The sequence below is a fragment of the Anolis sagrei genome, chromosome 1 (assembly GCF_037176765.1).
Source record: "Anolis sagrei isolate rAnoSag1 chromosome 1, rAnoSag1.mat, whole genome shotgun sequence".
NCBI classification, from domain to species: domain Eukaryota; kingdom Metazoa; phylum Chordata; class Lepidosauria; order Squamata; family Dactyloidae; genus Anolis; species Anolis sagrei.
The window spans coordinates 248,194,906-248,210,983 of NC_090021.1; the positions used below are offsets into that span (position 1 = coordinate 248,194,906).

General features: G+C 37.8%; 1 protein-coding gene across 2 annotated transcripts in view; it reads right to left on the bottom strand.

Moving 5' to 3' along the window:
- Nucleotides 1–16,078, bottom strand: part of NUCB2 (nucleobindin 2) — a 42,134-nt gene that overhangs the window by 18,119 nt on the left and 7,937 nt on the right. For both annotated transcript variants that reach the window (XR_009631025.2, XM_060767826.2), the window contains exons 2-4: nucleotides 5,335–5,478; nucleotides 3,847–3,954; nucleotides 1,856–1,982 (exon numbers count right to left, since the gene is read on the bottom strand). Coding sequence is in view for 1 of the 2 variants with exons in the window: in XM_060767826.2 (XP_060623809.2) it covers nucleotides 1,856–1,982; nucleotides 3,847–3,954; nucleotides 5,335–5,478 (379 nt within the window). In the remaining variant the exon portion in view is untranslated. The remainder of the gene's footprint in view (nucleotides 1–1,855; nucleotides 1,983–3,846; nucleotides 3,955–5,334; nucleotides 5,479–16,078) is intronic.

Below are 16,078 nucleotides of genomic sequence, written 5' to 3' on the forward strand. Positions count from 1 at the left end.
TTCCTGGAATTCTTTTCCTTCTAGCGACTGCCTCCTTCCCACACTCCATGTGTAACCAAAAGAAACCAAAAACAGGAGGTTTTTGACAGCCACTGTTCTGTTGTGGCTGGTAAAAAATGGCTGCAGAGCCCATGCTGTTACGGGCTTCCAAACAAGCTGGAGAAACGAAGGCAAACATCCAAAACGAATCTATGCACAAGCCTACAGTATACCATATTTTACAAATACCAACACCCAAAAGATCGCAGTGGTGAAAATGTTTCAGGAAGGGCCCAGGCCAAAGCAGCATGCTGTTTGAGGGGAAGGATAATATTTCATGTAAAGCAACTGAAAATCATTTGGTCTGACAGAAGTTAAAACTATGCTGTGCTTAATGAGGTATGTCTTGGATAGGAAATACTACAAAACATTCCATGTTTTTCCACAGTATGCTAAAATTCTTAGAGAAAAACATACCCTTGCAGCACACAGCTCTTCTGTAGATCACTAAATATAGTTTATTCCTTCCAAATATGATGTATACCTGTGGTGGAGAACTTTTGGCCTTCCAGATGTTCTGAATGATGTCTCTATAAACCCCTTATGTGCATAGCTTGTGAGGGTTGCTTGCCTAATCATCTGATGGATCAAAGATTCCCACCTCTGATGTACATAAATTTGCTTCTTCCAAATATAAGAATTCTGTCATATTACAAGTAGTTTTCAGCACAGCATGCTCTAAAATTGACTTATTGCAGTACATAGATAGGGCACAAGCCACTACTAGCCTGGAAAATCAACGTTACTTTCCTATCCTATATATAATTTTTAAAATATTGCTACTTAAAATTCTGCTTAGAAGAAAAGGAACGTATATTTTTAGCCTTGTCAAGGCAAAACCAATTGATTGCAGATGGCATATTTTGGGCAAGTATCACATACAAGCGTACAATGATTTGCAGGTGATAGTAGGAAGAAAAAGGGGAAATGCTCAGCTCGTGATGGATGTAAGACAGGAAAAATAAGCAGCTTGGAGCTGGCGATTTTGTCTGCCTTCCCTCATCAGTACTGTGTGAACCTGAAAAATGGCAACCACTAGCATACAAAACAACAGCAATCTAAATGAGGTGTCTTTTTTCTCTGTCTTTACTTGAACTTTGTGAATGTTGGATGAGCAGTGGCACCCAAAATGTTGGGTTACTTCATAAGCATTGGAACAATGAAACCCGAACAGAGGAGAAATCTATAAGTTAATTGGCCCAAAGTACTTTAAAGAAAGCCTAAAACTTTCCTTCAGAAAGCTTAATCTATCATTCTCCAAAAATAACTTATTTATGCTCAAAAATACAAGGATTTCAAATGCCGCACAGCACCAATTTATCTGCAGATCCTCCTCCATAATGTTTTCCCTTTTAGTCTTCTCTATGTTGCACCCTTACGAATAACTACAGCTACAGTAACAGGAGAACACTGCTGTATTATTTTTACCACTAGAATCAGAAAGGAAGGAGACACTCCACACATAGACACACACACTGGAGTCTATCATGCATCCAAAGAACTGGAGCAGCCAAGTGTCTGATAATTTAAAAAATAATATTCTAACTGGTGTGTCTCTTACTTTAGAATTGCAGTAGAAAATCATTAATTCTGTGTCTGTGGTTTCCTTGGAGCCCATTTGTCTTGTTTACCCTTATTTCTCAAAAAGACGAGAGTGTCAAACGAGGTCGCAGAGGGTGGCAGAAACACTCGCACCTTTCAGTTTCATTTACCTCTACTACTCATAACAAAAGAGTGGCAATTGAAGTATAATTGTTTACATCCGATGCCAGCCTTTTGTTCAGTCACTTCTCCAATTTTTCCTCGGTGTTCTTACCTTGAAATGAATCAATCTTGGCTTTAATTAACATTCTTAATCTTGCAACCTCTTGTCTTTTCAGTTCATCCAGTTTTGTTCTTACATGATGACTAACCAAGTCCAGCTCTTTGCTTAACTTTCCACTCTATCAAGACAAACAACAAGAAAAATGATAGCTACAAATAAGTGACAAGTTCTATCCTAAAATCTACTGTTAAGTCTTCTGTTACTGTGAGTTCTGTGTATCTAGAGACAAATGCCGAAGAATTTATCAATATCAAAAATGGAATGCTGTGATTGCGAGGAAATATCCTGGTTTTGTGAGGAAGAGAAGAAAATATAAAAATCACGTTGTTAACAGATTTCATGTTGATGCCAAATTACTGTGATCATATCCGTGTCAATATTTATTCAGAGGAAATCTGGCCATTTCCCACACCTGAGGCTGAGAGAATGTGACTTGCACAAGGTCATCCAGTGGGTTCCTATGGCTCACCACAGATCTGAACTCTCATCACCTGGAGTACTAGTCCAACACTTCAATCACTATGTCATGTTGCTTCACCAAAAAAAGCGTTAACTATGATTAAGAAGACCAATAGCCAGAAAGAGAGAAAAGTAGGCCTGGTCAAAGTAAAATGATGAGGTGCAGGAGCCAACAGGGAAAAAAACTAACAAGGGATAACATGATGCTTTCCTTCTGTTTTGACATATGAGGACAAACCAACATTGCTCCTCTGCACTCATAAGAGTTATGTACAAGAAGTGCATAATCTCATCTAAAGAGAAGGATAAAATCTTGCAAACTCTCACACTTTTCAAGGAGCAGTTAGATGACAAACAGTTCTAGAATATATTTGTAAGATATAAACCCAATCTCCTTTTGCAGTCTCCTTGATATATGTGCTAAGAGTTGAAGCCCGAAGAGCTAACAAAAGTGCTGTTAACTATTCCTAGGGGCACCACTAGAGTTGCCAGGGTGAAAACTGGAGATGCCTCCTATACATTTAATGTCCATGTAGAAGACAGAATTTCAGCAGGTATGGCTTTTTACCTGGTTGCATGGCAAACAAACTTCTGCTGAAACTCTTCTCCTACACTGCCATTAAAAGTACAAGAACCATCACTAGTCTTCAATCTAACAACTCTAGACACCAGAAAGATTTGATGAAGCATCCAAAAACAGAACGAGGAATAGTGACAGCAGTTTGTATCACCACTGGCAGTTTCTGCCTTCCAAGAAACATAATCAAGATGTTTCTCTAGCTTCCTGAATCCTGAAGCAAGCATATTGGTGCCTAGTAAGGCTAGCATGGGCAACAAATTTCTATCTCAGCATTTACTGTGGACTAAATGACCATACATACTGATGTGGGCATTGCACTGAAACTCTTAGCAGCAGAATTCACCAATAACATTGGATATGCTTTTACCATATGAGGTTGCATAGTAGCAACAATGATCTGCATACTAGCAACAATGATCTGCATACTAGCAACAATGATCTCACTTAATGTTAATTTTCCCCACTGCTATCGTATTGATATAATGTATCATTGATGTTGTTTTACCATGTTTGGCTTGAGCCCTTGCTAACATCATCTGGTGTTGTTTCACTCTATGTTTACATTAGTGTACAAAAACAACAAGGCAACATCAAGGCAAATAGGCAGGGTTGGCCTATTGCTCCACAGGTGATTATAATACCTGGAGAGGCCCACAAATACTTCCAGGAGAATTTTTTGGGAGCATGGGTAAGTAAAAGTAAGGATATTGAATCTGTGGATAAGGGAGTCACAGGACTTAAGACTGCTTTGCAGACTCCTGTAAGAAAGCAGAGACTCTCAGCTTTCCCCCCCTAACCATTAAAATACCACTGGAGTCAATGGAATAAATTAAAGTATGTAGACATCTTTCCCATTAAAATCAATAAGGATTGCACAGCATATTCTTATACTGAAAATGTCATTTCATCTCTGTTTATTAAGACCTACTGCCATTGTACATACCTTTATTTCTTCTATGTCTGCTGTCTGGAGTTTCTCTCTAAAATGTTTGTCTGTTTCCAGAACATCTATCACTTGCCTGAGGTAAGCATCATAATAAAGCCCGGTATCCTTCAAAAAATAAATATTATTTCAGTAAAGCAGAAGCAGTGGAACAATGTGTCTCCTCAAAGAGATGTTTAAAGCTAAACAAGAACTTACATCCTACACAACCCTCTTCATTATTATTCAATGCTAAAAAGCGAAAATGTATTCACAATGCAAGCCATAAATGTGCACATCCTGCGAGAAGTCCACTTCTGTTTGAACTGCAGCTTTAACTGGTTTCTTCAAAGAAGATGTTTCTAAATAGGAGGCTGTGCAACACAGAAAAGGAGTACAACAGGACTATGTGGTAATAGGACAGTGACAGATTCCTTACAGTCCTGTCTACCACCCCTGCCCCATTTCCTACTTACTTGGAGAAACCAGCTAACTTTAAAATTGAACTGAATAAGATGGTAAAAGATTAGTGATGAGATCTTCCTTTTTTCCAAAGGGACGTATCAAATAGAAAAAGGATTGCAATTTTGGGGGGGGGGGGGGGGGCAACCTATAAACTAATTGAATAAATAAATAAAACACAAAAGGGTCTAAATGTACAGTCCCATATATGACATTATGACCACCATCATAATTATCATCATCTTTATTCATATCCAAACCGAGGAATCGTTGTCATGCATAGGACTATGATATTGGTAGAAAACTATAAACTATTTGTTTATAGATTTAAACAAATAATATATATATATATATATATATATATATATATATATTACAATGGAATAGAGTCAAGGAATCAGAGTTGGAAGGACTTACTATATTGGGAGAAAGGTGAGATAAAATAAATAAATAAATAGCAGAGTCTATGACAGGGGTCCTCAAACTTTTTAAACAGAGGGCCAGGTCATAGTCCCCCAAACTGTTGAAGGGCCGGATTATAATTTGAAAAAAAAACATGAATATTTTTTCACTGCACATATCTTATTTGTAGTGCAAAAAACACTTAAAACAATACAATAATTAAAATGAAAAACAATTTAAAAATATAAACTTTTTTTTTGGGAAGTGTGGGCCTACTTTTGGCTGATGAAATAGGATTGTTGTTGTTCTTGTGTGCTTTCAAGTCATTTCAGACTTAGGCTGACCCTGAGCAAGGGCCGGGTAAGTGATCTTGGAGGGCCGCATCCAGCCCCCGGCCCTTAGTTTGAGGACCCCTGGTCTATGAGATAGTCTGGACCAAAGCTATAGAAGGAACTTTGAATTGTCCTTTTAAATACTCCAATAGCAAGTGAAGCTAATAGTAGCAAAGAAGTTCATAGTCTCTGTAAACATACAGTATTACATTTATCTTCTAATCAAAAAAACTATCAATTCAGAGTCCGTTGTCATGCATAGGACTATGATACTGGTAGAAAATAATTGCTATTATTTAATTAATTGACTTACCGGATTGTCTACTTTTGCACTGTCCACATGTTCTTCCTCTTTTACCTTTGTCTTGTCTATGTCTATAGGTACCGCTTCCAGTGTAATTACAAGATAGGCGAGCAGCAAAACACACTGTTGTAATAAAACAGTCCTCCATCTTACCTAAAATAAGACAGAAAAATGTATTTCTAAGTAGCTTTCCAACATGGCAATTTTAATCCATCACAGGTAGCTCATTTAAAAAGTAAAAAAGTTAGGAGGATGTGGAATCCCAGATGCTTGGCTTGTTTGTTTGTTTTTATTGATATCCTGCTTTTTCTCTCCACATAAAAACTCAAAGCAGCTCACAACTAAAGGTATTTCAGTACAACTGAAAATATACAAATATTAAAACAGTATTAAGCAACATGGAGCCCCTGGTGGCGCAGTGGGTTAAAGCACTGAGCTGCTGAGCTTGTTGATTGAAAGGTCGCAGGTTCGATTCCGGGGAGCGGCATGAGCTTCCGCTGTCAGCCCTAGCTTCTGCCAACCTAGCAGTTCGAAAACATGCAAATGTAAGTAGATCAATAGGTACCACTCCGGCGGGAAGGTAACGGCGCTCCATGCAGTCATGCCGGCCACATGACCTTGGAGGTGTCTACGGACAACGCTGGCTCTTCGGCTTAGAAATGGAGATGAGCACCACACCCCAGAGTCAGACATGACTGGACTTAATGTCAGGGGACTACCTTTACCTTTATTAAGCAACATTAATATTAAAACAATCCAGGTTAAAACCATAAAAGCATATATCTAAATTATGTCAATTTAGAAACAACTAGAGTAAGGGATGTGGAACCTGCAGGTTAAATCACCACCCAAGAGAGCATTCTTCCATCCAAAATATCAGTAAGCTTCATGCCACACCACAAAGTTGATTTGAACCAAAGACCCAATGGTGGTTCCAATCTGGGATCATGTCTACAGAGAAGTTGGGGGATGGACTCTAGCCCATAATCTCCCATAGGGCATCCACTCCAATTAACAATTTATTTGTAAATATTATATGCATACAAACACACATGCTATGCTTCACACATAGACACCAATGACTATAGTCTTTTGGCCTATGTTAATTATTTCTAATACCCTTGTACCTTAAGGGCTTGTAGGAGCAGGCAATTTGTGACCCTAAAGGCCATGGGATGTTTAGGACCAATTTCAAGTTCAGTTCAGAGAAATGAGGAAAACAATGGATGGACCGCAACACTTCAGCAAAGCAGGTGGAATGAAAAAAGAATGGGATTCCCATGGCCAAACCCTATGCTTACTATTCATCTGGAATTCTCAAAGATATCAGAAAGAGAAAGAGAGAGAGCAATATTGAACAGAAATACTATAGCCCGAATTGCCTTAAAAACAGTAATTGCATGTCTAATCTACAGCCCTTTCAAACCAAAACATTTAATCCAGAACCTTTATATAGAGAAGTCATCAAAAGGAATAACCAAACTGCGAAATTTGAATAACCAAACTGCAAAATTTGAATAATCAAACTGCGAAATTTGATCAGTCAAATAAATATCAGTTGGAATAAATCTATTAAATCCATGCATGCTCCCTTAACCAGATGGTGGATTCAACTATCCCTGATTGCACTGCACACTTTATCTTCTGAGCCAGAAGGGAGAAGTAAATCTTATCTAGGCTACAGGAAAGTGTGTGTGTGTGTGTGTGTGTGTGTGTGTGTGTGTGTGTGGGAGGGGGGAACAGAACAGAAACGGGATCAAAAATCTTACCTCATTTTTGTCACATGTGGACAGAAAGTACAGGATCATAGAATCATAGAATCATAGAATCAAAGAGTTGGAAGAGACCTCATGGGCCATCCAGTCCAACCCCCTGCCAAGAAGCAGGAATATTGCATTCAAATCACCCCTGACAGATGGCCATCCAGCCTCTGCTTAAAAGCCTCCAAAGAAGGAGCCTCCACCACACTCCGGGGCAGACAGTTCCACTGCTGAACGGCTCTCACAGTCAGGAAGTTCTTCCTAATGTTCAGATGGAATCTCCTCTCTCCCCAAGTTCCGAACAAGATGTGTTCTGTAGGTTTGCTCTTGTTGAACTTGTATGCTTTGGATAGCGTAGGGAAGGGCTAATACCCCTGTGGTGTTTGTTTTGCTGTATGTGCCCCTATTCAGAAGATTTCGCCTCACTTTCTGTCCCTGTGATAATTGGACTGTGAAAAAATTAGCTTGTTGTGGAAACAAGGATTGATGGGAAAGCTTTAGTGGAGACACCTCTTCCCTATGATAACTCTCCCAGGAGTGATTTTCCCTTCCTAGGGGAAGATTTATTTAACTTCCTGTTGTCTCACCCCTGTTCTTAAGTGTGAGTCATTTGCAAGTCAGGTGTTTGTAACTAAGGGACTGCCTGTATTGGATGTGAGTAACTATAAACCAAATACAAACAATTGATGTTTATAACAACAACAACAACACTATTTATATTGAGCCCTATATCCCCAAGGAGACTCAGGGCAGATAGACACTAATTATACAAGACCCTATCATTTAATTCAAATAAATTAATAATTTAAACTCTATATTTTAGATGGTATTAAATATTATCAATAAATAAATCTTGACAACCCCCACATAACCACATGTTAAGATACGTCGTGGCAATATGTTTACAATTAGGACTCATGAACGTGTCTGCATCTATGTAAAGGTCTAAGGACCAAACTAACAAATAATGTCTGGCTTCCATGGAAGCTTTAGGAAGCACTACTGCCCATTCTCCATACCTTCCTCTGGAGGAAAATTGGGGATGTAGTTCTCTAGGGGTCTGTGGGGTGGGAATCTTTGTAGCCACCCATTTCCAGTGGTTTCATACCCATGGTATAAGCAGTAATATTTTTAGTCAAAAAATTCACACACCAAAAAACTCCAAAAGGCTATGGGTAAGGGGAATCTCCACTACATTATCTCCTACTTCTTCAACAAGGCTTAATAACTAGTGAAGGAAGATAGAACAAGACTTCATTGTTGCTATGGAGTAAGAAATCAAAACCACCTTGAAATATCATGCCCTAGATCATAATAACCACCTTGAGAGATATGCAAATTTATTCTTATTTTATAGGGAGCAAATTTAATGTGCAAGATAATTATCTCAATCTTAAAAGAGAGAATTTGTCCTATTGTATTTTATGCTTAGTCATATGTTGTTTGATTTATGATTTGGTTTATGTGTGTAAGGCATTGAATTTTAAAAAGAAAAATAGGTTCCCCTAAAACTGTGGAGACCAAAATCCACATTACCACAATCAGTGGATTTTAGTCTTCACAGGCACTGAATTTTGCCATTATTTTTTAACCGTTTTGAGTTCCCCTCAGGGGTGAGAAAAGTAGTATATAAATACTGTAAACAAACAAACAAACAAACAAATAAATAAAGCATTACAATAACTCCATACAGTGAGACCAAATATAGAGATCTAATGGTTTTAAGTGCAGGGTTGTTTTTTTCTGAGAAAAGGCACTTTGGAATGAAATCTTGAACACGTTGTATATAAGATCCATAGTTCTAGATGCTTCTGATGAAACAATCTTAACATGAAAATAAAACTATTGTGAATGAATCAGGAACAGACTAAAATCATCAGGGGAAAAAACTTCATCTAGGATGTAGAATCAGTTTGGAATATGTATGTTTAAGTTTGCAAACACAGACATAAAACAAAAATGGTTTTGAAGGGAGGGGCCCTCAAATCTATTTAAGACTGTGTAAACAAAATGTATTGAACCCAATATAAATACATAGAGCTCTACGTGGAACTTGGTCGTGGCCATATAAAATGCTTCTGTGTCATTTCTATATGCTGCATAATATCTGCAGCTGCAACAAAATTAATAGTAGTAACAGTAACAGGCTGAATGGTAGGATTACACATAATGAAGAGCCATCAAGCTGGAAGTATGAGGAAATGAGGGCAGCAGCAAAGAAAGCACAATTCATATATACTGGTGAATTAAGTCAACTGTGTATATAAGTCTACCTCATGTAAAAGTCTAGGTCATATCTTAGGCCAAAATTGTTGATTTTGCTATTACCCATAAATAACCTTAAGAGCATGTCACGAACGACCACTTTCCTCTCTCTTTAAAATGCATGGAGAGATCTTACCTAGGAAGAACTGAAGAGAAGCAGAGGTTCAGTGTATTTGAGAGGTTATCTATGGGTGGGATGTAAACCATTTTCCTGATATTAAAATGTCTATACATCTATACAAATATATACAAGGAAAGAAATATAATTGAGGAAAAAGAATGCAAATGTGACCTGAAAAAGGTGGGAGGGAGCTGGAAATACAAGGAAAGCAAGCTTCTTCTATTAGGGTCCTGACGCCTGAGGTGGAGCAGAGCAGCAGTGTCTATTTTAACAGAGGCTTACTGTGTAGGCTTCTCGGAAGGAAGACTGCCAAGCTAGGACTTTCTCATTGTTCCGTTTAAAATACTATGCAGTTCACTGCAACATCCTGAAGTGTGATCAGACCTCCTATCTTTTCTCTTTCAAATACAAAAGGGATCACTTTTTAGAGTAAGAAGCTATAGTAGCAAATGTATTACTGGATATGGAAGCAACATGCCCTAAGACTCTGTATATGTACCAACAATTTCAACAGTGACTGGATGAGTCAGACTTTCAACTCGGAGAAACATTAATGTGAGTCACAATTTTGCTATGCAAGACATCATCATGGTAGTGAATCCAGGTGACGCACAGTTCATTGACTGAATGACAACAGCAAGAGGAAGCAGAAAGTGTACACTTTTATGTTCCTTTTCTCAGTGTAGAACTGTTAGCCACAAAACAGAAATACAGGCTTTGCAGAAGTATTCACCCCTTTTGTCTTCTCTATTTTTGATGTATTAGCAAACTGGAATTGAAATGGATTTCATTGGGATTGTTTCCACACAAATACTCAACAAGGTTAAGGTGCAAAATAGTTTTGTTGTATCATGCCATTAAGTTGACTTTGACTCATGGTGACTATGAAGGGAACAACAAGAACAACAACAACAACAACAACAACAACAACAACAAATTACACAGTACTAGATGCTTGGGAAGCGTTTGACTTGTGATTTTGTGATACGAAATCCAGCATATATAACTTGTTTGCTGTGACATACTGTATTTTTGTGTCAGTAAAATAATAATAATAATAATAATAATAATAATAATTTATTTATAAGCCATTTTTTCCCACAATGGGGACCCAAAGCGGCTTCCAACATTTAAACATGCAATACAAAATCAACAATGCAGCATTGCTCTGGGGATTCTGGTGAGGCTATTAGTGGGGTGACCTTGAGCATTATGAGAGGCCCTGCCTTATTAGGGTGAGACAGGCTGGCTGATATGCATCGTGATCACTGATGTGACCTCCTTGGTATGTGCAAAAGTGGACTGGACATCCCCGATAAATTGAAGCCATGAACATAAGTGGGAAAGCTTAGCCAAAGTAGTGTAGAGGCAGCACAGTGCACATTTTTTATTATTAGTTGCTTCCCAGAGCATTGACACTGCCTCTCACTAGGCTTCTTGTCTGAATCCACAACTAGTTTCTATTGTTTTGTGGCTGAACCGCCCCCATCATCCCAAAGCAGAACCATCTGGTAGAACACAGGGGTTTCTTTGGCTAGGTAAATGGTGGACGATATCCCTAAAACCTGTGTTCCTCAGTGGAACTCCCTGAGGCCTGTGTTGGCCTCAGTAACTTGTTGTTTGTGTTTTTATTTTATTTTTACAAAATAATAAATTTTGCCTCTTGTTTGGTTCCTTGCAAAAGACTGCATGGTGAGTTGTGAGGCAGCCTGCTACTATGAAGAGGGGGAACACTGAATGGTCAGTCACAGGCATCTCAACTTAAGTGTAATATGTCTGGAAAATATCACCTAGAGAACACCTGGCGGTCAGACTAAATGTAGATAAATAAAAAGTCAGGTGTCTCAAAACATTTTTAAAGAACAGCACAGATGTGACTTGGCAAGCATAGTAAAAACACATCTACTGTTTGCAGGTGTAGTTTCTACCTGCCAAGCAATATCTGCCCAAATTACCAAATCTTTGCCACTACTAATGGTAGCCCTGTCCCTCCTTAGCCAAGGAAGGTACAACAAATAGGTTTTTTTGTGTGTTTGGCTACTTCAGCCTGAGAGAAAGAGAAGAGTCCGCGTGGTTTTATATTGCAACTACCATCTGCATAACCAGTTTTTCTTTTCATTTCAGAAGTGACTTGAGAAACTGCAAGTCGCTTCTGGTGTGAGAGAATTGGTTGTCTGCAAAGACATTGTCCAGGAGGTGTCTGGATCATCCTCGTGAGATGCTTCTCTCATGTCCCCGCATGGGGAGCTGGAGTTGACAGAGGGAGCTCATCTCCAGATTCAAACCACCGACCTGTCGATCTTCAGCCCTGCCAGCACAAGGGTTTAACTCACTGCTCCACTGGGGGCTCCATTATAACCAGTGGTGAGTGACTATGGCAGCTGAAGCACAACATTGCCTGGAGGGCCACAAACAGCCCACCCCAGTTCAGAACGTAATATAGAACTCCAAGTTAAATTGATTTCCCAATAAAAATGCACATTGACTACATTTATTTACAAAATATCAATATACCCGTGAATGATTAAAAGGAAGAGAATGTTTCATCTGATTTATCCACAATAAAAAACAACTGATCTAAATTCCAGTCCTCATAAATCTTTCACCCTTTAAATGAAAACAAATGTGCATTTTTTATTTTCATTCATGAAAATAGTAGTTACATCGGAACATGAATTAAAGAACTGTCACCTAGATTTAAAAGACTCTCTCTATATATGCACATTTATCTAATGCTTGAAGGACTGAAGGCTGCATCCACCTGGAAAAACAGCTTTGGGAAAACTGAAGTTGTCCTCAAGCTTATGCGATCTGTATTTGGTTTGAATATAAATTCTCTAATTATCAATACACACTGCAAGAGATTTTACACAGAAAAGGTAAGCTTACGATGTACACACAACTGATTCCTCCACAGTAGACAATCCTCAGCTGAATGTATGAATGGGTTCCCTTTCTGAATGTGTGTGTGCAGAACACCATATACAGAAAGCTCATATCACCTTAAGGTTTAATCTGTAATACTGAAAAGCCAATTCATGATTTTGAAAATTTAATTAAGCTATGCTATGAGCTTATGACCATACTAGTTTGTTAATAGGCTTGACAAAACATACATCAGCCCTAAGAAACAAAAATTGCATTACTCACTGATTATGACATATCTCCATAAATTCCTGTACTACAGGAATAAGCAACCGTGGCTTTCCAGATGTTACTGAACTATAACTTCCATCAGCACAGTGAATAATCGAGGATTCTGGAAATTGCATTTTCCAGCACTTCAAATACTTATCTGTTCCCTCCTCTACCTTTCTTGGTTGAACTAAAGCAAGTTGTCCCGAGGTCTTAGCAGGTATAGGAGGAAAATCTATTTCAACCAGGAGCTCTAGTCTCATAGGCAATAGATGTGCCACTATTATATATGCTTACATTCATCTCTCCGCTTAAGACATTATTTAGGGGCTATATAAAACACTAAAAAGACACTAAAAAGTGGAATGGATTTTGGGATAAAAATATTTGGTCCCTAAAGGCTTGAGCAAGAATCTTGATTATCACCCATTCTTATAAAATCTTTCAGAGTTCTTAGTCCCTTTCTTTAACATAGATCCACCTTTGAATGTTGTCAGTATTTTTCTATCATGCATTTAACAGATATTTTTAAATCAGCTTTTGTTCAATGTGTTTTCATTTGTTCCGTTTTCTGGTTCAGAAACTTTTCAATATGTAGAGGCTATAGACAATGTACAACAATAATAATGATTTCATCCAATGAGATGTATGTGTTGTTCTTTTGTAATTTTATATAGCTTGCTGAAGAGGGCCTTAAGAGTTCAGACAGGCTGGAAATACATTGGGCTTTTAAATTTAAAAAAACACACATTTCGAGCATCTTAAGACTTGTTTCTCTTTAAAAATACTCTTTAATGAGATAAAAATACCTAAATATTTCAAACATTTCTATAATACAATCGAAGATAGGTTATGTAATAACAAAGAGTTCATATCTAATGCAATTCTTGTCTAGCATGTTACATTTCTTTATAGATTGTATTCATATGCCACATCACATTTCTCTTTAGATACATTGTTTTTTGAACAAAAAAACTTGTAACAAAAATAGTGAACAATTACTCTTGTTCTTAGTTATACATGATACAAACACAGCATATCATATCCTCACTATTCTTTCCTCTTTGTAATTCTTATCAGATATGTCAGTAGAACACATGAATAAAATCATACATGATCCGAGGACACAGGCCTATCACAGATCTTGTAACTTTGGTAACAGTGCATCTGGCAAATTGGATCAAAAAGAAAACCACATACTCACAAAGAGCTCTCTAAAAAAGAAATTTGATTGAATACATAGCAATCAACATACAATAACTGCATTGTGGAATAGCAAATATTAAACAGCAAAATTAAAAACTGGAAAAAACTATTAAGCGGTTAGAAGTCATAGTGGTTGCTAAGAGAGGCAGACAAAGAATAAAGTCCAAAAACAATATAATATTTCCCCTAATATATCAATTCTCAAGAGAAATAAGAGGTAGTTTGGGGAGCTGCTATGCACAGGGAAAATACTCCCAGAAAGCTATATTTAAGAAACATCAGAAGTTACCTCTCCTTGATCCCATTAGATTTGTGAAGAGTTAGGGAACATCACTGGATGGAAAAGTGCAAAGTCAAAGAGGACAATGAAGCAAGGCCATTAAATGCTAATCAAGGTAGCCAATTGCAACCTTCACACTTGCCTCAAACAAGAGTTTTTTCTCCCATCCTAGACATTCCACAGATATATAAACCCTACTTGCCTCGTTCCCAACAGACCTCACAACCTCTGAGGACGCTTGCCATAGATGCAGGCAAAATGTCAGGAGAGACTGCTTCTAGAACATGGCCATACAGCCCAGAAAACTCACAGCAACCCGTTGTAGAGGACAAGTTAACCACAATCCTCTACAATAGAAACAATTAGTTAATGAGGTTCTGAGGTAAAAATTCTGGATTATGAGGATCTGGTAGAATGATTTTAGTTCAAAGACAACAAGCTTAGTTTCAGCAGGAGAGAGCCTGCAAGTTTCAAAAAGAGACCTCCAGAAGGTGCAGGGAGGCAGCTCAAGCTCTTGCTTTACATAGATCCCATTCCGAGAATGAATTGTTCTGAACTAAGAATTGTTTTAAAGGTATCTCAGTATGATATCAGAATTCTAAAATAAAGAGACTTCTTAAGACAAAGGATGATTATTCTGAATATATAGGTTAACAAATGGTGTTAATGTTTCAGACAAACATTCATGGAAGAAAAGCATCACAGAAACTTGAAGTCAATCATGCTTGACCCAAAGATGACATTTCTCATAGAAGCCTTTTCCTGTCTATAATACATTATTTGTCAACTGCAGGGCCACAAGTTGGGAAAGACCGAGTTTGCGGGTTGCAATGGGGTAATTCAGTTCTTGAATCAAGAAATGTACACTTGTTACACTATGTAACACAATTTATGTTCCAGGGTTATAAATGTCATTTCTTAACTGGCTCTATCATAAAACATGGAAAAAAATTATTAAATTGCAAAAACTTCATTTTTTGTGGGACATCCTGCAGCACATTTTGCTACAGTTTTTCAGTGAATATCTCAGAGTCTCAACCAATTCAACAGAGTTTGTGGCAGCCACAAAAAACAAGTTTCTGGAGTATAACAACTATTTTCAAAGTAAGTACCACACAATGGAACAGGAAATAACACTTTCAAACCCAGAAGAGATTTTTTTTTCAAATTTCGTTACATAATGTAATAATTTCAGAACAGGCTGGGTTTAATATAATCAATGCTCTCTTAAACAGAAGTCAACAGTGGTTCTGGTTTTGAAGATATACTGTATATCTTAGTATGAATGCTGTACAAATATAGCCACTGTGCTTCATAATTACATCATTAAGAAAATGTTGCAACTCTCACAGTAGCAAGAACTCAACAAAACGCTTTTCTTTCAACATTCAACAGTCAAAATGTGGCCTGTGGTTACATCTGATGTCACTTCAGATTTAACAGAAAATTAACACTGCAATTTCAAACAACCAAGGAGATTTGAAAATGTACATATTTTAGTTGTATGGTGCAGGTATATCTGGTTCTTTTTCCAACACGTGAACAGGTAGCACGTGCCTCTTCCCACATCCCCATTTAATCATCAACCTAACCTATCTTCAAAGTGTTTTTTTTTTACTGAGAAATAAGTGTCAGTTGTGAAGCATTTGTAGGTAACATTAGCCATATCTGTTCCAGTTTAGATGCTGTGGGTGACACAGCTTTGAGGGTTGTATCCTTGGATCCTGCTTGTTTAATGTCATGAGATACTTTTCAATTTATGCAACTGAAGGATGCGGACAGGGTCCTTGAAGAGATGAGAGCCAGCACATATGTACTACATGGCTCATTAAACAGGACAGAGGCAAAGTGGGTGAAGCAGGTAGTTAATGCTTCCTTAGAACAAGGCAGAGTTCCAACTCACCTAAAGGAGTCATTTGTTACACATCTGGTGAAAAAGCTCTTCCTAAATCCTTCTGTAATGAACAATTACTGGCCAGTGTCTTG